Source organism: Herpailurus yagouaroundi, unplaced genomic scaffold (genome assembly GCF_014898765.1).
Source record: "Herpailurus yagouaroundi ecotype Mexico unplaced genomic scaffold, PumYag 163, whole genome shotgun sequence".
In the NCBI taxonomy this organism is placed as follows: Eukaryota; Metazoa; Chordata; class Mammalia; order Carnivora; family Felidae; genus Herpailurus; species Herpailurus yagouaroundi.
Window position 1 is genome coordinate 67,558,009 of NW_024412404.1, and position 25,628 is coordinate 67,583,636.

Consider the following 25,628-nt stretch of genomic DNA (forward strand, 5'->3'; position numbering starts at 1 on the left):
TTCCATGAGGAGGCAAGCGGAAAGGCCCCGGCACGTTTCTGCATGATTGGCCATGACTGCGGATTGAAAGCTGAGGCGAGGCCGCGGCCAGGCCTGATCACTTCTTTAAAACCCCTTGAATGTGGTGGCTCCACGGGAGGGTGCAGAGAAAGGGCCGGAGAGCAGGAGGCACAGGGCGGCCCTCTCAGAGAGCCTGGGCTGATCAGATGTTGATCCTTTGGGAGCCCGCCCGAAACAATAACAGATAAAGCAATTTCTTTAAAAAGTTTCTAGCAGGTGCCTTTGGGAGAAGAAGGGAGAATCCCCTGAATCGCGTCCTGGGGTGGCCACAATGGCCGTCTGCCCGCCCGGGGGGCCCTCCCCCATTCACGGAAGTGCTTAAGCCACTTAAGCGCATTAGCATCTGGATGCAGCTGGACCTCCGAGGACTGGGGCGGCCGGGTGGCCGTGCTCTGCTCCAGATTCTTCTGTGCTTGTTCTAATCCTCACCGCTTCAAGGCGGCCAGACTGATTTGTGACACATGAGTCCAAAAGCCACTTTGGGGGCTTGACCTGCCTAACTGATCTGTGCTCTGAATGTCAATGGCCTGTCCTGGAGTACGCTCTGGGGACGGTGGTGGTGGCCGCTGCCTCCCCTGCCGCATGCTGGGCGGTGTGTGTGTGTGTGTGTGTGTCCCCAGCAAACCTGGGAGGGGTCTGCAGAGGGGATGGGGGGCTCGTCCCGGGGGTCCCTGCCCCCTCCACCAGAACCGGCCCTTCGGTGGGCCTCTCCGGGCTGGCGCCACTCTCCCCTGGGGGATGTGTGTCCAGCTTCGCAAAGGCCTTCCGTGGAGGATGTGTTCAAAAAGTCAGAATTCGTTGTTTTCCTGCAGTGTTCTTTCTTAAATAAAAGTCATCGAGTCACGTTTTAGAGAGCGGCTCCGTTGAGGTGTGGTTTACAGACAGGCCTCGGTCCGGGGTGGACTCTCCTTGGCCGCCCCCAGGCAGCTTCGGCTCTGCCTTCTGCCTCCAGCTGCCCTTCCTGGACACGTTGTGCACATGGACCCTGGTGACGGGACCTTCCCACGAGGAAAGAGCGTCATCCGCCGCACGGGGTGGGGGCCAGCTCCCCAGTCCTCTGTCCTCTCCCGTGAAGGTCTATCCTTTCAGCACATCCCGAACCTCTTTTGTTGAACATATTCCTAAGTACCCGTGACCCAGCCTGCGACTTCTCACTGCCCAGAGCAGGCTTGCCCTGCTGGGTGGGGGTCTCCTGTGTCCTGCACCCATCCACACCTTTCCTGCCTCATACTCAGCTTGACACTAGAGGAGTTTTCTCGGCAAGCCTGGATTTAACTTAGTCCATGAGCTGGGGTGTGCTGTGGGGAGTGTCCCAGCCTTGCGGCCCTGGGGGTGACCCAAAAACCCAGCGTGGCCTCTGTGCTCCCTGGCGTTGCCTTCCGGGTCCTGTCCCACTGCCCACCTGAGGCAGCCTGCTGTGGGGACACCGTGAAGGGCAGAGACCTCCCCGCCCCTCCGCTGCTCATGCTGATTTCAGTGAAGTCTCCGGCAGATCTAGGGTCCAGGCCCCGCCGGCTCGGGGGCAGCACGGGGAACAGAGATGGGCAGGGAGGCCGGGGCCGCCAGAGGTGCACGGCACTTCCCGACAGGCCTGCCCTTGGAGAGTGTGCCTGGTCAGCTGGTCGTGCTCCCGCTCCCGTGTGGCGGGCCCGTGGTCCCTTTCCGGGGACGTGCAGAGCCAGGCGGAAGCAGCCTGGAAAGGACAGGGCAGGGGGGAGAGGCCAGGAGGTGTGCTGATTGCTTTCAGGGGACAAGGGCTGCGGGCCCCTCTCTGCGGGGACTGAGTCCCTTCTGTGTCTTTCCCAGACTCTCTGCACACAGGCCACGATGCAGACAGTCCGGGCCGCCGACACCAACGAGGTGGTGAAGCTGATATTCCGCGAGTCGGACAACGACCGGAAGGTAAGAGAGTCCTCAACCGTGGCCCCTGGAGCTGGGCTCTCTGGACTGTGCGGGAGGCGCTGTCTCTGCTCCGCCCACACTGGCGTGCACTTCTCTTTTCCAGGTGATGCTTCAGCTGGAAAAGAAAGTCTTCCACTACTTCAACCAGGAGGTTTTCCGCGACAACAACGGCACCGCGGTGAGCCCCGCTGTCCCCTGTCCCCGGGCTGCGGCTGCTGGCCCAGCGCCTGGTTGTTGGGCGGCCCGGGCGGCCCCTGTGTGGGCGGCGCCCCAGGGGCTCAGCCGGCTGACGCACCTGACCGGGCGTCTCCGTGGCTGTGCGTGTGCACGTGTGCAAAACCAAGGGCGTGTGCATGAAACGTGCATCTCAAACCAGTCGGTGGAGCCCTGGTCCCGAGGGAACCGCCCTCTTCCCCGAAGCCACCGAGTGCCCTGCAGAGTCCGGAGAGGCCGTGCGGGGCGACCAGACTCGCGTGACGGGATCAGCGCCTGTTTGTCACGTGCTTATCGGTGTCTGTTTCGTGTAGACCAACAGGTGACGTGTGGTGTTTGCCAGTCTCCAAGGCCTAAGCGTCCCCCGTGTGGCCGGTTCCAGGCCCCCGGGGTTCCGTGGCGCAGGGGCGGGCCCTGAGTGGGGCACCTGCCCGCCCTCTGTCCTTCGTGCTCTCCCTCCCCCCACCCCGCTCCGTAGAGGCTCTGTGCACAGCTGCCCACCCCCCCACCCCTGTTCAGCTCCCAGTCTGCCCGCACCCTGGCGGTCCGGCCCCCGTGCCTCCGAGACCCCTGGGACCATGTCAGGGACGTCTTTCTGCCAAAGCCTGGGGGTGGTGCTTGGACCGTGGGCCCCGCCCACCATCCCTGTTCTCACCTCTCTGCCTCTGGGAGCCCAGCCGTGCTGAGCGTGGGCTGCACCTCTGCCTCAGTTTCCCCTCAGAGCAAGTGGAGCTCTGCCCGTGTCAGTGCCGGGCGACAGGCACTGCCCCCGTCCCTGTCCCCTCGTCTGTCCCCACCAGCCCGGGGCCACTGCCTCTCGCCCGCCGCAGGAGCCCACCCAGCGCGCCCCGAGCCCAGAGCCCAGCCAGGGGCTTGTCTCCTGCACAGAGAGTCAGGCCTCAGCTCCAGGCCCACAGCCACAGGCCTCCGGTGAGCCTCTGTGTGCTCCCCCAGCCCCACGCCCTGTGCAGGGGACCCAGCAGATGCTCTGCTCCTCCCACCAGCCTGTCCCAGCGGGGGCTCTGCCCTTCGGGCCTGGCCAGACCACATGTCACGTCCTCGAGGGGCCTCAGGCCCAGGCAAGGTGACTCTCCCTCCGCAGCCTCTGCAGCGCCCAGCTCAGCACGCGGACGCTTACAGCCCAGGCTGCTTCCCTGGGTGGGAAGCACCAGGGTAAGGACCGTGTCCTGCCTGCCGTCTGCACCTAAGAGGACAGCACCCCTGTGATGTCCGGGCCCGGGGACCTGGGGGCACAGGGGAGCCCGAGGCACTGTTGTGGTGAAGTGCCCGGGAGACTGGGCATGCCATGCTGTTTCTGGGCAGCTGTGTGACTTCTTGAGCTCAGAGTCAGGGTGGGCTTTCAGGGGCCCCTGCTGCAGAGGCAACACCTCGGAGCGGGAGGGCAGTGAGGCCACCAGGGAAGTATCAAAGCCGAGGGTCCAGCAGTGGACACATGGACGCGGGGCTGGCACGGGGGCAGCCAGGGACCGGACCGTTCGGGAAGGAGCAGGAGATGGGTGAGAAGGACGTCCCGTGGGGTCTGAGCCAGGGCGGCGCGGGGGGCCTGGGAGACGGCGTGTGTTCTGGAAATGGGGGGCCAGTGCACACGGACCCACATCATGGACAGAGCTGACATCTGGACAGAGCTCACGGTACTGCCGTTAGAAATGACAAGTGTTGTCACTGTCGGACATAATAATTTTTATTTCCGTATTTATCCACATATGAAACTTCTTAAGAGGGAGGAAGATTAGTTCGAACGTTCAGGGGAACGTTTGAATTTCAAAGATTTAAAAATGCAGCACAGAGTTAGAATAGGTTTCCACATGGTGTTTTGTGGAAGACCCCACGTGCCCCTTCGTCGTGTCTGTCAGGAATCTCACGTGTCAGGAGGCGCGCCCGGGCCCGGGGCCTCCACGGGGCATCTGCCTGGCTCCTCCAGGCTTGGGTGGCCGGCCACACCGCCCCCCTGCTGCGGGCCTCGGGGGCTCCGTGCCTTCGGAGACACCTGGCAGGGTCACGCTGATGCCCGTGCCCCTGGCCGCGACCCGGCACGTTGAAACGCCGCCTCCGCGTCACTCACGCACAGGAAGTAGGGTCGTCGGGTCTGGCCGCGGGGGACAAGATAAATGGTGTGACGAGCCATGCCACCGCCGCGGCAAGGCACGCAGCCCCACGGCCACGGGACAAACTACCCGTCCTCAGGATGGATGTGCCTGCGCCGGACGCGGCCCCAAAATCCATCGCGCCCTTCATCAAGCACCGGTCTTGTACCCGTCTGACAGAAATTTAATTCAAGCTGGCTTCTGGAAATAATTATTGTATTTTAAGAGTAGTAATCATTGGCCGGGACATGATTGAATGTGTCCATGCCTATTGACTTTTTCTATGATTTATAGCTTTGTTTAGTCGATATTCCCATCGAAATTGTATAATTAATTATAAGTGTGGCTGTCAGGGCTGCAGGATGGAGTGCCCTGGTGAGGATTTGGAGAGATTAAATTTTCCTCGGCTGTCCCAGGGCAGGGCTTGGGAATTTTCACAGCGCTTGGCCTGTTGGATAGAGATGTTTTCTGTGTGTTTAGCAACTGCTCAGCTCAAGGCGCATTGATTTTCCGGGCTCTTTTTTCTCTATCAGCGCGGTGTCTCTGCAGTAACAGTGGGATTTGTGCAGCCCTGACAGATACGGACGATCCGCCAGGCCCTTTATCATTGTCCACACACGCCCTGAGCTGTTTTTCACTTTGTAATCAAGAAGAATGTTTAAGATACATGTGAAATTGGTTATCGTGTTAGTGAAAAATCTCAAAGAGATACAAATTATCGTTTCAACAGAAATGCCACGTAATTTCTAATCAGGAACCTCTCACAGCTGGAGTTTGCCCCGTGGCCGTCGCGGAGCCCCAGACGCGGTCCCCCAGACGCGGTCCCCCCTCGCTGGCCCCACGCTGGCCCCACGAGGGAGCATCCCAGAAACCTGGCAGCCGGCCGGGGACCCGAAGCAGCAGATCGGGGTTTGTGACCGTGCGGGGCAGGACGTGGGCCACACGGGGCTACAGCTGTGTGCACGGATATGGGACTAACCTGTGCCCCGCCCCCGCCAGTGTCAGACAGCCCAGGGGCGCCCCGGCCTGGCGGGTGTTGGCCTTGCCCTTCGCTAGAGTGTCTGTCTGGCAGAGACCCCGACGCGCAGCAGAGGCTTCGTAAGTACGTGTTGACCTGGCGTGAGAGCATGCTCGCGCTCCGGAACGTCTCCACGTGGACAGGCAGGCAGGTTAGCAGGCAGATGGGTGCGTTACGGGCGGTGCTCCCCAAGGAGTCCCTTTCAGCACAGGGGCCAGCGTGCGGGCGCCTCGCCCACGGAGACCCTGGAGGTGAGGGCTCCTCCCAGACGGGCTCTGTCACTTCGTTGGCAGCTGGAAGATTCACGCTCTTTCCAAACCAGATGCTTCCCAGTTTCAATTTTACTTCACACCCTTAGCCAGAGAAGCGTGGCTGTCCAAGTGGCTCCCTCCCCAGATGCTGCCACCCGCCTGTCAGCACGCAGAGCCATGACCACACCTCATGCCAGGGTTTTCCAGGGTCTCATCGCCTGCTGCAAGTTGTGCTTATTGGAGCGTGTGCACGTGCGTGAGTGTGCCCGTGTGTGTGCAGGTTCCTGCAGACCCCTCACAGGGCATCTGCGGACGCTGCCCACGTGGACGCCCTCTGGGCAGGTCTGGCCACCGAGGGGGTGCAGGGCCCAGCAAGGCTTCCAGGGGCCCTTTCTGAGGCGGCACAACACGGAGGATGTTCAGTAGGCGACAGGTGAAGGCCGCTCGCTCACACGCATGCGCTCACGTGCACCCAGGCACCCACACGCGGTGTGCCGTCGCGCTCCCCTTCAGCCCCTTGGTGTCCCTGGGGCTGGCCATGGGGCCCCGGGAGCCCCCCGCCGTCACAGCAGAGTGAGGGTGGTCAGCGTCCCCACGGCCACTCTGGTCCGCCGTCTCCTGACACAGCCAGACAAAACCAGAACAGAACGAGCACCTGCGTGCGTGCGCGTGAACGAAACCCTTGCTGGCAAGGGACGGCGGCTCTGCGCAGCCAGGGGTCTTGTGGCCGGCGAGCAGCCGTCTCTCCGTTAGGGACGCGGTTTTGTGGGTGGCAACGGGGGGCATCTCGCGGTGAAGGGAAGAGAAGACCCCTCTCATGGAAGAAATCCGGGCACAGGTATAGTTTCTCGTTTCCCGAGACAACTTTCGAAACCATTTTTGGACTTTTGTGAAATAGATTCCTGGGGCTACTAACTGGGCGCCGTTTGGAGCCGGGCTGTGTTCTGGGTCCAGAACCGACAGATGCCCCCGTGGGGCTCGCGGGCTGTTGGGGACGGAGGCGGACCGGTGCGAGAGAGTCCAGACGTGGCGCCACACGGGGAGCACGGGAGACATCGCCGCTGTCACCTGGAGGGAGGGAGCACCGGATGTGACCGAGGCTCTGGAAGACGCTGCGGCCGCCGTGAGCACCGGGCCATCGGGCGCGGTCACTGCCTGCGTCCTAGTGGTGGGGTTGGGCCCGGGAGACACCGGGCCATCCCTGAGTGCCCTCCAAAGCGTGAGCAACGTCTTGCAGCTCACGACCGAACGTTCTGAGTATTTGCATCTGAGCGCCTGGCCCCTCGCCTCCGATTCTTCGATGCGCACGGCTGTCTGATGGAGGGCGGGCGCCACGTTTACTGCCCCCCCAGGTGAAGGTCCACGGAAGACGAGCTTGCGGTCCAGAGACACAAGCCGGGCGGGGGGGGGGGGGCTGGTGCACCTCTGAGAACACCAGACGTTTAAATAACTGATAGAAATCACAAAATAAGAGTATTTAATAGGACTGAAAACTTGAAGGAATCAGAAGCAAATAAACACACTCTGAAAGAAGCTGGCAGATTAAAAACCACACAGAACTCGTGGCAGTGTTACCACTGAAGTCCCCACCGGCGAATTCGTGGCGACACAGCCTGAGGGCGCAAGGAGGTACGGCACCTGCGACCGGGGCAGCACGGGTGGGGGTGGGGGCAGAAAGCGGCGTGAGGCCGTGGGAGGCCACGTTTGGCGAGCGGAGGTTGGAACCGCGGGAGGTGAGTCCTCAGGAGAAGGATGTGTCCACGAGAAACAGCAGGACACCAGACGGGAAGAGATGATGCGGAGCTACTGAGGAGCACGGCGGGTCACCCTCGAGAAGGATGCTGGCGCCGGGCAGCGGCACCCTGACCCCAGAGGAGCAGCGAGGGCCCGTGGCCAGAGAAGCCCAGGGACTCGCGCCGGGCGGAGTTGGGAACCCGCGGCGGGAGGGAGGCGCAGGAACGCCAGTGTCCCCCGACGCGGGCTGTTCTTTGTGGACACGTGCGTGCACAGGGTTCGCGGGACACGGCCGTCCAGGGCGTGGCCACCGGGGGACAGGGAGGGTCTCGCGGCATCTCTGACTGCCATGCTGCGTTTCTCTAAGAGTCAGCTGGGTTGGGGGGACCAGCAGGTTGGCTGGCTCTGCGGCTGAAAAGAGTCACCGTGTGGAAAGGAACGTGCCGTCGACGTCTCCTTGAACCGCCCGTCAGCCGTGGCCAAACTTCTGCAGACGCACGGGTCCTTTCCGGAACCCCGGTTCGTGGCCTCGGGTAGGCTGGCTCCTCTCCCTTGCACACGGGACCTGCATGAAGCCAGCAGCCACCCCGAGCGCCCCCGTGCCCCCCCGCACGCGGGGCCTGCCTCTGACCCGGGAAGGCCAAGAATTCAAGCACCAGGGTAATCTACGGGAGCCACACTATAGTCGTGTGAGTGTGCGTGTGTAAATACGAGTGTGTCTACCAGCACAGACATACGTGTAAACGTGTGTGTAAGTGCAGGCCTTGTCCAGGCCCCAGGGAGTGTCTCTCTCTCCCTGAAGACTTCCTCTATCCCCGGCTCCACTGAGGACCCGACTCAGGAACTTCCTGGAAACGGCTTGGCCTGGAGCCCACTCTGGAAGAAGAGCTAGAGTTTCCCCCTGATGTGGGGGCAGCAAGGCCATGTGGTGCCCTGGAAGCCAAGCCCCCGTGCCCTCCCACAAGCTTCCCCTCCCCACATGGTCCTCCGCCCGCCTCCCTGTGCCTCCCCTCCCCCCGGGGGCCCTCAGCCCCATGCCCGTTGGGGCCTCGCTGAGCAGGGTCGTGCTCGGCGGATGTGGGCCCGTGAGTGGCTCCCGGGGGATCCGGGCCCCCGACCCCCGGCATCCGAGCCTCCCCAGGCGGGGTCTGAGGCTGGTGTCTGTGAGCGTGCAGGCTTCAGCAGGAACGTGTGTGAGGTGCGGTCGAGTGTGTGTGCAAGGGGACTGGTTACCCTCCCACCCCACAGCCCCACGACAGCTCCGTCCGGGTGTCGCCCTCTGGCCCACGCGAGGAGAGCACCGGGCGCGGGTGCTCGGGCGGGGGCCGGGCTGCGTGGGGACGCGACTTACGCGCATGTCCGGAAGCTGTGGGCAGCGCAGCCTTGGCACAGCCAGCGTGGCTGGGCCACCGGTGGCACCCCTGCCTCCCCGGGGGAGGGCGGGCTTTGGTTCCGAGGAGTCTGCGGGGCAGGACTCTGTCCTCCGCAAGCAGGAACCGTGCTCCCTGCCCACGTGTGCTCTTGGGGTCCCCCCGGTGTGCCGACTCGGCCGTTCTTTTTTAACAAACATTTTTTTTAACGTTTATTTATTTTGAGAGAGACAGAGTGAGCAGGGGAGGGGCAGAGAGAGGGAGAGAGAGAGAGAGAGAGAGAGAGAGAGAGAGAGAATCCCAAGCAGGCTCGGCACCGTCCGCACAGAACCCGACACGGAGCTCAGTCGTGGGAATCGTGAGAACGTGACCTGAGCCGGAATCGAGTCGGACGCTTAACCGGCTGAGCCACCCCGGCGCCCTGTGGCCATTTTTAATCACACTCCGGTGCAAGGTCCACGTGGCTCGCTCCGTGACTTAGCTCGGGCAAAACAAAGAACTGTGTCTGCCCTGCGGGCCGCCGCCGTGGCCTGTGGCTGTGCTGTCTGCTGCCCCTCGTGGTTTTGAGAAGGGCCTCCTGGGCACCCGTGGCCTCTCCAGGGACACCAATGGGCGGCCATCGGCAGGGCTTCCCGCACAGGTCCAGTCGGTCCGCCAGGCGTGTTTCCCGCGGGTTCCGTGGCTCCCTGCAGCGGACTGACCCCCACCCCCACCCCCACCCCCCGCCAGTGCGGCACAGCAAAGTGACCTTATGTTTTTCTGTTTCTTTTCTTTAGCTCTTAGAATTTGACAAAGAGCTGTCTGTTTTTAAGGACAGACTGTATGAACTGGACATCTCGTTCCCTCCCAGGTAAGGAGCACCCGCTTGCCGGACGAGCAGGTAACCCTTCTCCCTGCCCTTCCACGGCCCGAAGCCAGCAGCCAGCTAAGGACAAGAAGAGCTTGTTAGCTTCTGCTAGCTTCCCTTAACAAAAAGATGTTTTTAAGCACGCAAAGTATTGCCTTCTCAGACTGGCACACTGGGGGCCCCCGGCAGCTGCTCTGGGTTCTGGGTCTTTCTGGGAGCCTCAGGGTTTTCCGCAACGTCGTGTGTTGGGTGAGTTTTTGGCTGTTTTCTCTTTCTCGGGCGGAGAAGCTTTCGCTGGGTTTTACTCCGATGTTTATGGAATCTCGCGGTCTACAGCGACGACACCCCATCCCCTCGTGAGGGGCACGGCCCACACAGGCACCCAGGCTCTCAGAGGGCGTGGGGCAAAGAGAGGCCAGCAGAGGGTGGGCCGGGCATCCTGGGGGGAGGGCACCCTCAAGACATGGAGACCCTGTCCCCAGACTCCTCTCCTCCCTCTCTCTGCTTTTAGATCCCGGGCACATTCCAGAAGCTTTCTAACGTAGGAGGGTGGGGGGTACGGGGGGAGTATCACCAGACCTAACAGCTCTGCTCCTAGAACGAGCTCGAAAACCAGACAGCCCTTCGTGCGTCTGCGAGGGGCCTCCCTTCCCCGTGCCACAGTTCAGTCACACGTGTGGAAGCCGGAAGGGGGCCCCACAGACCACTGGACGAGTGACTTCCTGCGGCTCGAGGGCACGGGCAGGTGTTCCTCTGACCTTGGGGCCCAGGCTCCGGCCGAGACGGCCACGGCGGGAGTTCCAGGGGACCAGAGAGTCAGGGACTGGGTCCTGGTCGGTGCCCTGGCAGTTCCCCGGTGGGTGGGTGCTGACCAAGCACGTCTCCTCACGGCCCCGACCCCTCACGGGTATAGTGACGTGCGGTCAGATGTCCTTCCAGATGCACCTGAGACCTGACAAGATTCTTAGGGTTTGTCACGCTGCCTCGTCCCGGGTGTGGTAGGCCAGGCCCCCCGAGTGCCCCCTGTTTGAACAACCTCCGGGGTCTCTCTCCAGGCTTTGTTGAGCTGGCGAGGAGGGAGGAGGCCTGGGGGCACCTGGGGTAGAGGCCACGGCCTTGTGGACACGGCCACCTAGAGCTGGCGTCTGCTTCTCGAGTTTCTCCTGAGTGCAGAGCTCACAGGGCCTCGTGGCCAGTGCCCTGGTGGGGAGCAGCAGAGATGCCCGCCTGGCCACCCCCCAGACACGGCGAGACTTTGGAAGGACGTCAGCCCTCACATGGCCACATAGAACAGTGGGGTCCTGGGCTGGTGGCTCCTGGCAGGGCGGGCACAGGCGTCCCCCGGAAAGCGGCCGCCGCCCGGCAGCCTGATCGTCTGGGGCCTCTGTCGCCCCTGGACAGGAGAAGGGGGTGATCTCGTGCCACGTGGGAGGAACTTCAGAGAGCCGCCCGTGGGTGCTGGTCGCTGTTCACCAGGGCCTGGGGAGGGGCGGCTGTGCACACGGGACGGGTTCACCCTGCCCTCGGCAAGGTCCATGACGTGTGGGAGGAGGACGGCCCAGAGGCGTCCCTGCCCCAGCCTGGCACTGTGAACATGCCTGAGAAGGCACTCACTGCAGGTGGTGTCCTGGGCCATCCAGGGCGGCCTGCGGGGCCCCCTGAGCCCTTAGGGGCAGAGAGCTCGCTTTGGCTAGAGACAGGAGCTGTGACAAAGGAGGGGACACCTGATGTCCTACCAGTGCTGGCTTCACAGGCGCAGGGGCTGCTTGGCTGGTCGATTAAGTTATTAAGTGATCGATTACAGGTCGATTTCCTTTAATTAGGAAGTAACACAGTGGTGTCCCAAGATGGGCGTGTGGGACAAGAGAGGTGAAAGAGTTTTCCTAAAGAAATCGGCAGCTCTGGAACGTCAGAGCCCAGCTCCGGGTCTGAAACCCTTGTGATCTGAGTGCAGTCCCCGCACCTGCTCTGGCACAGACCGACCCAGTGCTCTTAAGGCCGGTCCCCATGCTGCCCAGGGCACCCTCCCCCCGCTGCCCCATCGTCCACCCCTCCCCCGATCCCGGGGTCGTCCCCCTCCCCCCTGCCTGGGTCACGTGCCATGTTGCCCCCCTCCCCCACTGCCCCAGACACACGGCCCCTCCTCCTTTAGCTCCTCTGTATTTTTGAAACCATGTGCGTGACCAGGGTTCCCCGTGTGGGGTTTGGAGCTGCTGTACCATGTGGGGAGGGCATGAGCCCCCGTAAAGTCTGGGGAGAGAACGGGCAGTGGTCGGGGACGGTGGCTGTAAGGTTTGATGTCTGCCAGGTGAATTCTGTCTCTCCTGTATGATAAGTGGTCTCAGGCATGCTGCGTGTGCGTGCGTGCCCGCGTGCGGGTGGGTGTGTGCACACGGTGGGGTGTGAGCTCACGCGCAGCCATGTATGGGCGATTGCCCGCATGGGCTGCAGCGGGCACAGACATGCACACGTGGGGGTGTGAACAGAAGGTTGTGTGCATGCAGGTGGGCGTTACTTAGGTAAGAGCACACGTGTGTGCACGTGTGTAGGTATGGGAGTGTGTGTGCAGAATGTAGGTTACTGTGCATGCGCGTAGCATCCACAATGCGTGGATGTGTGTGCACGTGTGTGCATGGGGGGTAGTGTATGTACACGGAGTGTGGATCTGGGGTTCGTACACACGCATGCTCGTATGTGTGCACGTATGGGTTTAGGGATGTGTGTCTGGGTGTGTGCGTGTGTCTTGTATAGGTGGGTGTTGGGTGTGAGCTGGGTGTGCACATGTGCACGGGTGCGTGTACCCAGGGGCCTGTATGTGGCGTGTGCACATCCGAGGGGGCGGGTGTGCATGAGGCAGGTGTGTGTTCTTGTACATCGTGTGCGCATGAGTGTACATGGGCGTGTGTTCACGTGCAAGATGCATATGCACAGAGTGTGCATTGCCCGGGCAGGGAGCGTGGGGGTGTGAGCGTGGGGGGGCTGTCTCCTGGGTGCGGGTGTGCGTGTCTGGACTGTGAACAGCCACCAGCATGGAGCAGTCTCGCGGCTGGAAGCGGTTGGGGGCTTCTGACCCGGAGTGGTTTCCTCGCACACGGTCCTCTGTCCCCTCTTGGAGCAGAGGGTGAGAAGGCCCCAGAGTGCTGCCTGCAGGAAGGAGCTCGGTGACACGGCTGTCCTGTCCCCGCCTAGGGAGAGGCAGCGCTGCTGGCTGAGTCCTGAACGCAGAAGCACCTGTTCTGGGGCCAGAGCCTTCCGGAAGATTGGCAGGCCTGAAGCGTCCCGCCCTCTCGTCCAGCTCCTTCTTGTCCCACACTCCTGGCACCGCCCGACCAGGGACACGACATCACCCTTGGGGAAGGAGGCAGGAACTCCGTCCCCAGCATGGGGTCTGAGGCTGGACCACAGGGCCCCCGTCTCAGTCAGTGGGGGCTGTCGTTCTCCAGTGCCGGGGTGCCTGGGGGTGGGGGGTGAGCTCGAGGCACCCCCCCCCAGCTGCCACTCCCCACCCACAGGGCGGCTGTCCTGCTGGGAGGGGACTCTGGTGGAGGCCGGTCCCCTCGGGAAGCGCGGCACACGGGTTCTGGACCGAAGGATGACCAGCTCGGGTTCCCCACACTCATTCCCTCCGACAGAGGTTTCTGTTTGCAGATGTTGGCCGGGTCCCGTGAAGATGTTCCCAGAAGGGAAAGCGTCCCACCTTCTGCCTTTGTCCTCGCGGCCTGGGCAGGGCAGGCTTGTACACGAGACCCCTCACTGACCGCAAAGTGCCACACCAGTTCCTTTCCACAGCCCGGAGGGTTTTACCCAACACACGTATAGTTTGTGAACATCGCTTTTCACTTCCCAGGCTGCTCCGGGTCGGCCGGGAGGTCCAGACAAAGCACTGCCTGTGTCTCCGAGGCCGTGTGTTCTCATCCCCCCACCCGGCTCTCGGGTATTCGCCAGGACTCGCTATTGCTCTCGGTACTTTCTGGAAGGCTGTGAAGACTGGGCCCGGGCAGCCGGGGCTGTCAGGTCGTTGGTCTCAGGGAGGCCCGTGTGTGCTTCGGTCCGTCAGAACCAGGGAACCGTGGCGGCATCTGAGGGCATGTGCCTGTGCCAGTGCGAGAGCGCAAACCCTGAACATCCATTCCCGTGGCCTCTGGCTGGTTTCCAGAATGTATCTGTACTCTCTGCCCTTTATCCAAGTGGTGAGTGCCCGGCACGCGGGTCACGCGGTTTCTGGCCCTCCCGCAGCGCCATGCTGAGCAGGACGTGCTCCGGGGATGGCTCCCCAGGGCCCCGGGTGGCAGGTGGGTGGCGGCGCAGAGCGCCAGCTTGGCCGTCCACCCGCGAGCCCCGCAGGCGTCTCATCGGCAGCTGGGCCTCGCGACGAGAGAGAGAGCGGTTCTTCACGAAGATGCTTGTTAGCGTTCTCCACGGACTAACACAACTTCAGTCCTAACGGATTGGAACTTAATGCTGTCGCTTTGCTGGAAAAGGTGCTGATATTCAGAGGTTTACAGACTCTCCAGTCCTTCTCCACCGAAGGCACAGCTCACATAGCACCTTCCCTGGGGCCACCACAGCAGTGACCGGCCGTGGGCGGTGGTCGAGAGGCAGTGTGCTGCTCACCCCGGGGTGGTGGTGGGGGGGGGAGCAGGCAGAGGGACCGCGGGGGGCCCTCCAGCCCCACCCCGGGCTGTGCGATGGTGCCCGCGACCCCCACCAGGCCCGGGGCAGCGCCCAGCCCGACGAAGTCCCATCCTGCCGGACGGTGCGTCCGCGGGTCTGTAAACATCCCTCCGACAGTAGAGTGGAGCTGAAACCACATCCGTGAGCCGCCGGCTCTTTGCCGTGGGAGGGGGCCGCCCACGTGCACGACTGGGGACGTCACAGGTTGGTCCTTCGGAGCCCCTGGGGTGCCACATTGTGCAGACGTCCCAGATGTTGGCAGCTGTGAGACGGCGTGTCCCTTGCCGCGTGGCCTCAGGGCCACGGAGCAGAGCACTGTGTACCGTGGCACACTGCCAGGCACGTGGGGCCGATACCAGTTCTCCAAACTCCTGGGTTCTGCTTGAAAGCTTGAATTTTCTCACTGGCAAAAATTCTCTCGGATGTTTTCCTGGAGAGGAAAAATGGCTCGTTTCGTGGCCTCTTGAGAAAACTCCTGTCTGATGCCCATGTCTGAGTGACAACAGTCTTCCTGCCTTTCTAGCAAAAAAAAAAAAAAAAAAAAGCCGTTCCATGACAATGATCTGAAACAGCCACGTGGCAGAAACCTGTCTGTCCCATCTCGTCCCGCCGCGTCTCGAAACATCCCGCCTCGCGGTCTGGAGAGCCGGTACAGTAACCACGCGTGGTTCTCGGCGTGGGGCCGCTGCACAGAAGCCACACTGAGGAACGCCACCCGCCCGTCAGCGCAACGTCAGCACCATGAGAAGGCTGGATGGCATCTTAGGGCGATCGTGAAGGCGGTTTTACCTTACAGACGCTCCCCGAAGGGTCTCGGGGACCCCCGGGGCCCACACGCCACCCCCTAAGGACAAGCCAGAAACCAGGAGTAGCCCAAGTGCCCACCGGTGGCGGGATGGATGCTTGCTACTGAAGCAAAGCTCCACACGACAGCGACTGGCTCCAGACCGCTCTCTGCACACAAATCTCCAATCGTGGCGCGCGTGAGGCCGGACGCCAGGCGTGGTGCAGGACCCGGAGACGTGACTAGTTGGCGTTGCTGGGGTCACGACCCGTGACTTTGCAGGCAGTGGCCGGAGGGCCGGCAGGGCTCCCCCCAGATGAGGGGTCGTGCAGGGGGACGCGTGGGGACGTGTGGGCCCTTCCCAGCGCGGGTGACACTTTAACATAAAGCTGATTGAGAGAACAGGAAAACGTGACCTGGGTCTGCCCCTGAGACGTTTGCAAAGTGATTTACTTTTTCGGAGGAAGCAGTGGGAAGAAACACGACCATACCTTCCCGGAGGCCAACTCCCCACGGCCGGAAGGAGAGGTTTTTCCTGAAGGAATTAATTACAGAATAAGATCAAATTGTAGCTTAAAAAAAAAAAAAGAAAAAAGAAACGTATGTAACAGAGCTAAACTCACCGCTTCAGGCCAGCGGAGGGGTTGTCTATCTTAACGGATGCATTTAGTTTTAAATTAAGGATAAAGATGCTCTTTTCGGAATTCTTCCCGGGCCAGATTTAAAGTTTGACCACCTGTAGATTCTCATCCATAACGATCTGTGTGACGTTGTGCAGTTAGGAGGAGGAGGTGCCATCTGCCAGGCCTGGCGGCTGGGAAGGAGCCAGGACGTCCGTCTGTCCAGCGGGTCTCTGGGCCCAGGTTGGATGTGGTCCATGGAGATGCGCGGGGTGGGCACCGGCAGGCACCGTGGCCTCCAGACCCGAGTCAGGCCTGTACCTTGACCATCAGGCTTCTGGACGTGTGCCTGCCCTGAGCCAGTGGCTCCCGGCCTCACGGGGCCCCCCACCCTTGGACCACAGAGGGGCCTCGGGTCCCAGCCCCTCAGGGAATTACCGCTTCCCTCGATTAAGGACTCAAAGCAGCAAATGCAGTTAAAACCTACACGAAGGAGAGAGGACCAGCCACTCCTGTGTCCTACTGGTCACAACGTCCTCGTGAAGAACCCAGACGCCAACTGCCCCCCAGCCTCCTCGGCAGGACAAGCGTGGACGAGTGTGTTCCTGGCTGGGCCGAGGCCACGGACGAGCGACATCGCCTGGCACACGTCAGCCCGCCTGGGTGCCGGGGGGGGGGCTCGCCGAGGCCGGGTGGCGGGCTCTGTCCGGGAACATGCTGCCACTGAGCTGGGGGTCGGGGTTGACACGGATCTGCCCCGAGTTTCCAAAGGACAACATGCCGAGTTGCTGGACTAGAGCAAGCCCGCTGGCCAGGGCAAAGGTCCGGGGTGGGGACAGCCATGAGGGCAGCCGGTGGCTGTGGTGGCCCGGCTTAAATGCTGAGACAAAGTCCGGACGGAAGCTGGATGAATTTCACACGCTCAGACATGACCCTGGATGCTCAGCTACACCTGATGCCACCGACGCTACAGGAAACCCCTTCACAGACCCCTGACGGTCTTCGGGTCTCATCTAGGGCTGCGTACAGCGCCCACACACGTGGACACACCCCAGCGCCCAAGCCCAGTGTTTGCACCACAGGCCCGGGTTTGTGCCAGGACACAAATCTGTCAGCGGGGCGCCTGTGCACGGTAGGACCTGACGGGTGGTCACGACTCCCACGGCGGTGCTGGAATGAGCCCCAGAGAAGAGCCAGAAAGGCCCAGAGCGGCGGCGAAGCTTGCGCCTCGGCCCTAAAACGCATGCGCCCAAAGGGGAGCCCCAGGCCCGACCCCACCGTGCTCAGGCAGGACCCGGCCACCACAGTCCAATGTGACTATAGGGGAGTCCAAAGGAGAAAGAGGCTGGTCCCAAGAGGTGTCCTGGTCTTGGGGGCACTGCCCTCCTCCCCACAGCCCAGGGGCCGTACCCTGTGGCCCCTGACCCCTGAGAGGGGGCCCAGCCACTCCTGGGACCAGGGGCAGCAAGCCGGAACAGTGCCGGTGCTGGTCCAGACGGGCCGGGGGGGGGTGGGGGGGTGGGTGGGGCGGGGCCCGGGCGGGGTCGGGTCCTTCTTCCGCTGCCTGACGCGCTGCCCAGACGGTGGACGGAGCGCAGGGCTCCTGGCCGGATGCCGCCTGTCCGCGGCCTGAGCACCTCCAGAGCCGACAGTGACTAATTCGGTGCCGGCCGTGTGCACACACTTATCTGAAAGCAAACTGTGGCAGGGTGGGGACCAGGACGGGCGCCCTGCCCTCGCCCCCACGGAGAGGCAGAGCCGAGTATCTGTTGGCGGCGTGTGGTAGAGCTAACAATCGTCCACCTGTCCTCGAGGACTCGGCCTCCCTCCCTCCCTGCCCCTCGAGCTCCTTCCCTCAGGATGTGGGTAGCGGTCCCTTTGCCGCGGCTGGGCGGGCGGGTGGAGCCGCCGCGGGCCCTGAGCCGGACAACACGGCCAGGAGGGCACAAAGCCCGGCTGTGTCCACCGGCTGAATCCGCGGGGCCAGCCGCGGGTGGGGACGCCAGGCTCAGGAGGAAACGGGAGGTACACCGCAGCCAGACTGGCACGTTCCGGTACGTTCCACACACCGTGGGGGTGGAGGGGCGGGGGTGCGCCCTCAGGGAGGCTGCGGGGACAGAAGACCCTCCTGGGACCCCTGCCTGCCGAGTCGGCCCCGCCGTGTGAGCGATCGCAGACCCCCCAGCGCGTCACCGGAAGAAAAGGTGCAGACGCGCGCCCGTCACGGCCAGTGCAGCGCACCAGCCCCAAGCGGATAAGGGCGTCCCCCAAACATTTGGTTTCAAAAATACCAGCTGTTACTGAAACTCCTGGAAAAGAGAAGGAAAGAAACAAAGCTACAAAGAAAAAGAAGTGGGCAGGAACCGTGCCAACACCCAGCTGTCGGGCGGAACGCTGGTGGCAGAGCCCGCCCAGGAGGGCTGCCGGGGGCGGCCGGTGGCTCGGACGGCACGGCCCCTGCCCACGGGCGCCACCGCCCCAGCCACTGGCTCTTCATTTGGGCGTGTTCCCGGACAGAGCCTGCCACCCGGCCTCGGTGAGCCCCCCCCCCCCGGCACCCAGGCGGGCTGGCGTGTGCCAGGCGATGTCGCTCGTCCGTGGCCCCGGCCCAGCCAGGAACACACTCGTCCACGCTTGTCCTGCCGAGGAGGCTGGGGGGCAGCTGGCATCTGGGTTCTTTACGAGGACGTTGTGACCAGTAGGACACAGGAGTGGCTGGTCCTCTCTCCTTCGTGTAGGTTTTAACTGCATTTGCTGCTTTGAGTCCTTAATCGAGGGAAGCGGTAATTCCCTGAGGGGCTGGGGGCCTGAGGCCCCTCCCTCTGTGGTCCAAGGGTGGGGGGCCCCCGTGAGGCCGGGAGCCACTGGCTCAGGGCAGGCACACGTCCAGAAGCCTGATGGTCAAGGTACAGGCCTGACTCGGGTCTGGAGGCTACGGAACAGAGGGAGAGGGGCCAGGGTCCTCCAAAGACCACGGGCCACCTCGGGAAGCAGCCCAGAAGGCCACCCGCGTCCCGCTCTCGGAGCTCAAAGCAACAGGAGAAGCAGCCGCGGGTGGTTTGGGATTCACCTGAACAACTGTTCCACGAGGGAGGGTCTGAGACCCTCCTGAAGGCGTGCGGACAGCCCACGCCGAGGACACCCACACAGCACAGCCAGTCTGTCCACCGATGATTCAGTCCTTCCCGGACAGGATGCCCGCTGGGGGTGGGCTGGTCACTGTAGGGGCACCGAGGAGGCTGCACGGGGCCCGCGGGCAGGACTGCCCCGGAGGGTTCTGGATGCAGGAGGCAGCAGAAGGACGTGAGGGGCCGCAGCCGGGCGTCCCCAGGATGACTGCGCATGTCAGCTGGCGGCACCCCGCTGTTTGCCGCCCGCGGGCGTGTCGCCTGCCTGCGGGTGGGTCAGTGGTGGCGGCTCTGTCCCTGGGGGCTGAGCCAGGTCAGTGGGTGGGAAGGGGAGAACCGGGCATAGACTCGTGCACGACCACGGCGGTGACCCTGTGGCCCGGGCACCGGGCACCCTTGGAGACGCGGTGCCGTGCTGGAGCAGGTGTGGGGGCAGCGTGTGTGCCGCGTCGGGCCCCGGCTTCCTGAGGCATGACGGGCGTCTGGCGGGGGTCCCACTGCAGCGAGGAGACGGCTGCTGGCCTCTGGGGCGCAGGTGGGGAAGGGGGCACGTCTCCCGGTGGGACGTGGGGCGGGGGCGTGGTTTTCCCTGTGTGGGTCTTCCGTGTACCCCGGGCCACGTACGGAGCCAAAACCACGGGTGAACAGGGGATGCCATTACAGCCAAGGAAAGGCTTGTCCCAAGATCCCATTACAGCCAAGATTCCAGTGAGGACTGAAATTGCAAGTTTGGCCTTGTGTTCTGGAACCTTCTGACCGTGCATTCCTTCCCTGCATAGCGCTGGCCATCCCACGTGCATGGGCAGCCCACAGGGCCCTCCCCGGGGGACGCGGAGGACGGTGGGAGGAGGGGCTGGAGCCAGTGGCTGACCGGGTGCCTTTGTGTCCCCCCAGCTACCCGTACAGCGAGGACTCCGGCCAGGGCAGACAGTACATGAACACGCGGTGCCCCGCGTGGTGCGACCGCGTCCTCATGTCTCCGTCCGCCAGGGAGCTGATTCTGAAGGTGAGTGCCAGAGCTGCCCCGGGACCAGCCACGCAGGGGAGACCTGGGACGAGTCCTGGCGTCAGACCCAGCGCTCAGGCCTCAGGGGCCTCTGCGACATCCCGTACCTTTCTGAACCCGAGACGGGCACACGTGGTCGTCAGCGCTTTAAAAAATCATCACGGTCGATTGTATCCCGGGGAACTAAATGCGCTCTGGTCCACGAGAGAGCGCGTAGGCTGGAAAGTGTGGTGGAGACGTCCGCCATTATTTTCCTGAGTTGTGAGTCACAAGCCTGATTCACATCTGGGCTCGATAGGGTGAAGACGGACGGGCGACATTCAGGAGGTGGCACACCGCCCTGGGTGTTGGGACGTTTGGGCTTCCTTCCTGTGGCCTCCTGACTTGACTTTCCAGAATCTTCCGTGTCCACATTCCAATTCAAAAAGAGTGTTTTCAGAAGGATCCAGGCCTACACTGGTTTTGTCCACCCGGTAGTGAAGAAGCATCACCCTGGGGTGAGGTGGGCGTGCCGTGGTCCAGTGCCCAGTGTTCAGAGCAGATGGGGGCACATCTTAGGTGGGGGCCGTCCCCGGGACCGCTCGGCTGGGCCCTGGGTCCTCCCCCGGGGACGCGGAGCGCGCTGGGCCAACAGGGGTCACGGCCAGGAGGGCAGAGCCCCCCACGTGCCGCCCCACCACACACCTCCCCAGTGCCCCCTACCCCGTGGGCCCCGCTGCCCTTTTCCTCGAGGGCCCAGCTCTCCACGTTCTTCCCCGAGCCCAGAGCTGCCTGGGCCCGTGGAGAGGAAACCGGCTGGGGGACTGGGCTGGAGGCAGGGGCTTCGATGGGTCCGCGGCAAGCCTGCCGCGGTGGGGCCTCGGCAGTCCTACCCCGGGCAGTGTGCAAGGCCCGCACCCGCCTATGGCCCCCTGGCCCCCGGGGCCCCTCCCCCACTGGCCTTCCTGGCTGACGCTGCAGGGGACGTGGGCCACAAGCGCCCAGACCCGGGGCCTGCCCGGCGCCTGGCATGGACGCAGCGGTGCCTGCCCTCTGGCGCTCGGGAGACGGCCGTGTGTGGTCGCGCGGAGGCCCGCGGCATCGCATACCCGCCGGCCCTGAGCGCGTGGGGTGAGCTGGGCACGGGGCCGCAGCCGGCATGGGGCCCCCGGGGCCTCGGGGACAGACAAGGGACAAGCCGTCTACCAGGGAAAACAGCCACTACCAGGGAAAACAGCCACGACCAAGGAAACCGCGTTTGCAGTGACCTCTCGGGAGCCAGCTGCCGAGCACTATCTCTGGTGCGCCGCCCGGGCTTGATGTGGCTCCGTGGAAGGGGCTTCCCGCTCTTCTGTGTTCTCTCGCGTCTTCTCCGAGCTTTGATGCCTCAGCCCTGGAAGGGGGGGAGGAGGGGGCCGGAGCTGGAGGGGAGGGTCCCCCCCCCCAACAGACGTCCCCCCGGCCCTCCCGGGGGGCTGCCCGGCGGCAGCGGGCCTTACAGCGGGAGCAGACGCGCACCGCGAGCAGCCCCTCGGCCTCATCCATCATGCCACGCTCCGCCACCTCGTCATCGTGTCCCGTTCTGCTTCCCCGGCCCTAAAACACGAAAGGTGGCGGGCTGGCGGCGCGGGCTGGGATCCGCGGGGATGATCGCGTTGCTGTAATTTGTTTATCTGTCTCGAGATTATGCGGTTGGAAGTCCACAATTTTATGCTGCCGTTGTAAATTACCGGGCCGCGTTTGATGAATGTCCCCTCCTTCCGCGAGGCCGCGCCGCCCCCGTGAAGGATGGGGCGTGCTCACGCGCGCGGTGCCGGTTAGGTGTTCACCCTTTCTGGCAGGCGACCACGCTGGAAAGTACATCTGACCTGAAGCCTCCTACTGCATTAAAGATAATTCAGTTTTAACTTTATGGTCTCACACGCTCCGGCTGCGGGTGTAAAATTCCGGCCCAGTCGGAGCCGACTGATGGCCGGCAGCCAACCCTCAGGGTCGCACCCAAAATACCTGCGGCCGCGGGCTGGCAGAGCCGGCGAGGAGGGAGGGGAGCCGGTGCGCGCGCGGCGCTTAATTAACGTGTGCGGAGTGCCCCGTGCAGCAGCGGGGGGTCAGTGGCGGCTGCGTCCTGTGAATCGAGTTCCGGGTTAATACAACAGGCTGTCAGAACAGATGAACACGGGGCATCCGGAGCCCGATAAGCTGCTCCAGTGCCGGGGGGCAGCCCGGGAGAAAAGCTCACGGCGGCACTAACTGCCGTTGAGCAAGGGCTCTGGCAGGGGCACGTGCCGCGGCCCCCGGCCCGACTCCCGTCCAGGAGCAGGGAGGGTCGGGGGCTCCCAGGGCTTCCAGAACGTTCTGCGTGCTGGCCGGCTTCTCCCTCTGAGGGGCCGGCCAGAGACCTGCGTGCAGGGAGCTGGGGGGGGGGGCGGTAGCTGGCACTCCCCAAGGAGGCCCCACCGTTCCTGCCTCCCACACGGTTCTCTCTGTTTGCTTCCCCAGTCGGAGAGCGAGGAGAAGGTTGTCACCTACGACCACATCGGGCCCAACGTCTGCATGGGAGACCACAAGGTGATGTGCCTTTGCTGCGGGGCGCGGCCCGAGGGGCGGACGGTGGCGGGTGGCGGGCGGCAGGCGGCGGGCAGGGCCAGGCCGCTGCTTCTCCTCGGTCGGCCTCCACGGCACAGGCCACGTTTGGTCTGTTTATTTGCTTGTGATAAATACCAGAAGGCAGGCAGGCAGGCAGGCAGGCAGGTAGGTGGATTAAGAAGGCAGAACAAAATACAGAATTGTGCTATTTATACAAAAATACCGTCTACAGCCGATGATTTCTGAGGGTCGTTTTTCTAGCGTGCACTTGGACTACTGTAGTGGCCTTCTCGTGCCGAGCCGCGTCCACAGTGTAGGTGGGGAGTGTGAGTGCTCTGTGGGCACGAGGAATTGCGTGCAGGGGCCACCTCGGTACAAGCGGACGGCCCTCACGCCAGGGCCCCGCAGGCTCACCGAGGGCGGTGCCGGCCCTGTCCCACCTTCAGCCAAATCAGAGACTGGCGCTCGGTCCTGTCTGCAAGGCCTCCGGGCCGTGACCCCCGGCACCGGTCCTTCCCCGTGCTAGTTGGGGTTTATCCAGCGGTCTGTGGGTGAGCTTCTCCCCACCCGGAAGCGATACCCGCTTGACAAAACACGAAGGCGCGTGGCCCTAGGCGTCCGGTCACCCGGCCCGGCTCCGGTTCTGGGTCAACTGGGCTCACGTTGGTGCCAGCGCACAAGCCAGGGGGCGCGGCTGGGGCGGTCGGGGGTCAGGGTCAGCTCGCGGCCGGGGTCCTGACGCCCTCTCTTCTCCGCTGCAGCCCGTGTTCCTGGCCTTCCGCATCGCGCCCGGGGCAGGTAAACCTCACGCCCATGTGCACAAGTGTTGTGTCGTGCAGTGACGTGTGGTAAATATGACTCCTTCCCTCGAGTTCACCTTTTCTCAGCTTTTCCCGGTGTGTTTGTTCCTTTAACAAATGACACATTCCGCGGCAGGGAAGCGATGGCCGCGACAGCAGAGGGCCCTTCGCGAGACCTCCCCGTAGCGCGAGGAGCAAGTGGAAGTCGCGTCCATGAAATCCGTACTCCTAACAGCTGCATCGACAAACCCGCCCGAGCGCCACCCGCTAGACGGCCGGCCCCACACTTCGCTTCAGCCTCCGGACCGTTCCGGAAAAGCCTCACATACCTCACTGTCTTGTCTGTTCGTGTGACATTTAGTAGACATAGTGGGTTTTTGTAATAAGTCACCGTCCTGTTGCCAAAACTCTACAGACAGCAGAGGGAGTCTGTATTTCAGGCTCCAGGGTTTCAATTTTTAACAATTGTCAGCGTGGGAAGAGCGTCTCCGGCGTAGAAAGCCCACGGGCGTCACCCCCCTGCCAGCTGGAGGCGAGCCCGGGGTGGGCGGCGGGCGCGGGCTCTTTGCCGCCTCAGGCAGCGTGGCCGCTGTGCTCCGCCCTCCCCCCCTTTCCATGTTATTTACTCTAACTGCCGTGTTACGTGGTTTTTGAATTACACTGCAGCTGCTTTCCATTTTTATATATATAAATATATATAAATATATACTTTTTAAAAATAATTTATAAACCTTACCAAAACTTATGCTAAATACACTTTCCAGTACGAATGCTCGAGAGTGTCCTATCAGCAGGTGGAAGTGGAGTCTAGGAGCTCAGTTTTGCGTAGATCACGCGGACGCATCCGAGAGTGCGGCCGGCGGGGCGTGAACGTCGGCCACAGCACGTCTACACTTGCAGATTCTTACTCCTATGCCTTTTCTTCTGTGTAACATTAAGGACTGAATGTGAAGTTTGTAGCTAGCTCGGGTGTACCTTTTAGGAATTTTGTAACCTGTTTGTCTGTCTTTTGTTACTGTTCTATGGTGCCAAGTATCCTACGTAAAACGATAATATCATGGGAGGAATGAAAAACCACAATATCTAGTCTGCTTCAGGTAGAAGTTGCTTCTAACATGGGCTGTATATAAAAAAACATTAACCGTAAGTTCCCTCGGCTGCTCAGCTACAACCAACCCACGTGATGGCCCTGCTGCAAACGTTCTCTCCTAGCACGAAGTACGGCATTAAAGGTCACTGCAGTGCCTGTGGATGAAACACAAACGTGGGTTTTATTGATTTGCTCTAGAACACTACAGAATTCCTGGACCGTGTGAAGGCCTCAGATGCTCGTCTTCAGGTGAATCACTACCCTTGCAAGTGATCGGGTGTCCGCTCGCAGAATGTCCTTGACCGCGCGCGTTGGGGGTCTGTGTCAGTGCTGTGGCCCCTCTGCTCTGTCCACGCGCCGCACGGCAGTCCCGCCCCACGCCGTTCTGTCTCACGGGGTTTCAGTTGTTGGTCACTGTGGAGGCCTTTAGAAACGGCCGCTCCCGGTTCCTAAGCAATAAAATTGATCCTGGTGAAAACAGTGCCGCGTCCGCTTTGTTTCTTCCTTCCCTCTCCCGCCTCCTTTGAAATGCTAAGTAGCGGAGGGCGAGCCTTTGTGGGCCGTTCCTTCCGATCCGGCCCCGCGGAGATCCCGGAATACCCTTCCGTGGACAGTGGTAGCCAATGGCAATTACCCCTCGGCCTTTGAAAAGGAGATTATAAAAACGCACTGCGTTCCGCGAAAGTTGAAAACTGGCAATTCCTCCGCTCTTAACTTGAGCTGAGAGAACAGTCCACTCGCAGAAATGAGGCAGATTTCCAGACCGCGCCATTAAAGAAAAAACCAGCCAGTGGTTCAAAAGAAACGTCTTTTGTAAAATGGTGCGGCCCCTGTGGCAGAGACCAACTTCAGCCTTTCACGTTTCGGTCTCACGTTTAAAAAAAAACGCCTTCCGGGAGAACAGTTGTCGTACTGTCATCACTCGTATTTAATTTTTAACTTAAAAGTCAACAGTTAATGAGCAGTAGGACGCAACCACGTGGAGCCCCGGCTCCGGCCCCGATAGCGGCCGGCCGGGCCGGCCCCCCGCTACCAGGGCCGCTGCCCTCGGGGCCCAAAGCCGCCTGGTCCGCGGGCCTCGCTGTCCCTGTGCGGGGTCGCTTTGGAGCGCTCTCCGGCGCCCGAGTCTGGATCAAACAGCAGCTCCTGCCGGTTGAAGACTACGGGCCGGGGGCTGCAAGGGGCCCCGGTGCAGAGTTTAAAACCCGACGTGTTCGTGGGCTGCGCGCCAAGTGCGCGCTCCGGGGGCGGAAAGCTTAGCCGCGGAGGCGTTCCCGGATGTGCCAGACCAGACCGGACCGGTCGGCCCGAGCCGCGGGGCCCAGCGGCGGCGTAGGCCTCGCGCCTCGCCCCTCGCCCGCCCCCCGGCTTTCCCAGGAGGAGGACGCGCGCGCGGGCTGGGGAGGGGGGCGCTCACCTGCCGCAGACCTCCGCCACTGAGCCGGCCCCGCAGCCCCGGGG

The 25,628-nt window shown here is 62.6% G+C and overlaps 1 protein-coding gene across 1 annotated transcript in view; it reads left to right on the forward strand.

Annotated features, from left to right (window-relative positions):
* The window catches only part of INPP5A (inositol polyphosphate-5-phosphatase A), a gene marked incomplete at its 5' end in the record, with an annotated part of 175,497 nt that extends 150,850 nt beyond the window's left edge, over positions 1 to 24,647 (forward strand). The window contains 7 exons of the mRNA XM_040486937.1: positions 1,867 to 1,962; positions 2,066 to 2,140; positions 9,430 to 9,503; positions 19,601 to 19,712; positions 22,191 to 22,259; positions 23,039 to 23,075; positions 23,214 to 24,647. Coding sequence (XP_040342871.1) covers positions 1,867 to 1,962; positions 2,066 to 2,140; positions 9,430 to 9,503; positions 19,601 to 19,712; positions 22,191 to 22,259; positions 23,039 to 23,075; positions 23,214 to 23,263 — 513 coding nt within the window. The remainder of the gene's footprint in view (positions 1 to 1,866; positions 1,963 to 2,065; positions 2,141 to 9,429; positions 9,504 to 19,600; positions 19,713 to 22,190; positions 22,260 to 23,038; positions 23,076 to 23,213) is intronic.
* Positions 24,648 to 25,628: the final 981 nt, after the last annotated feature.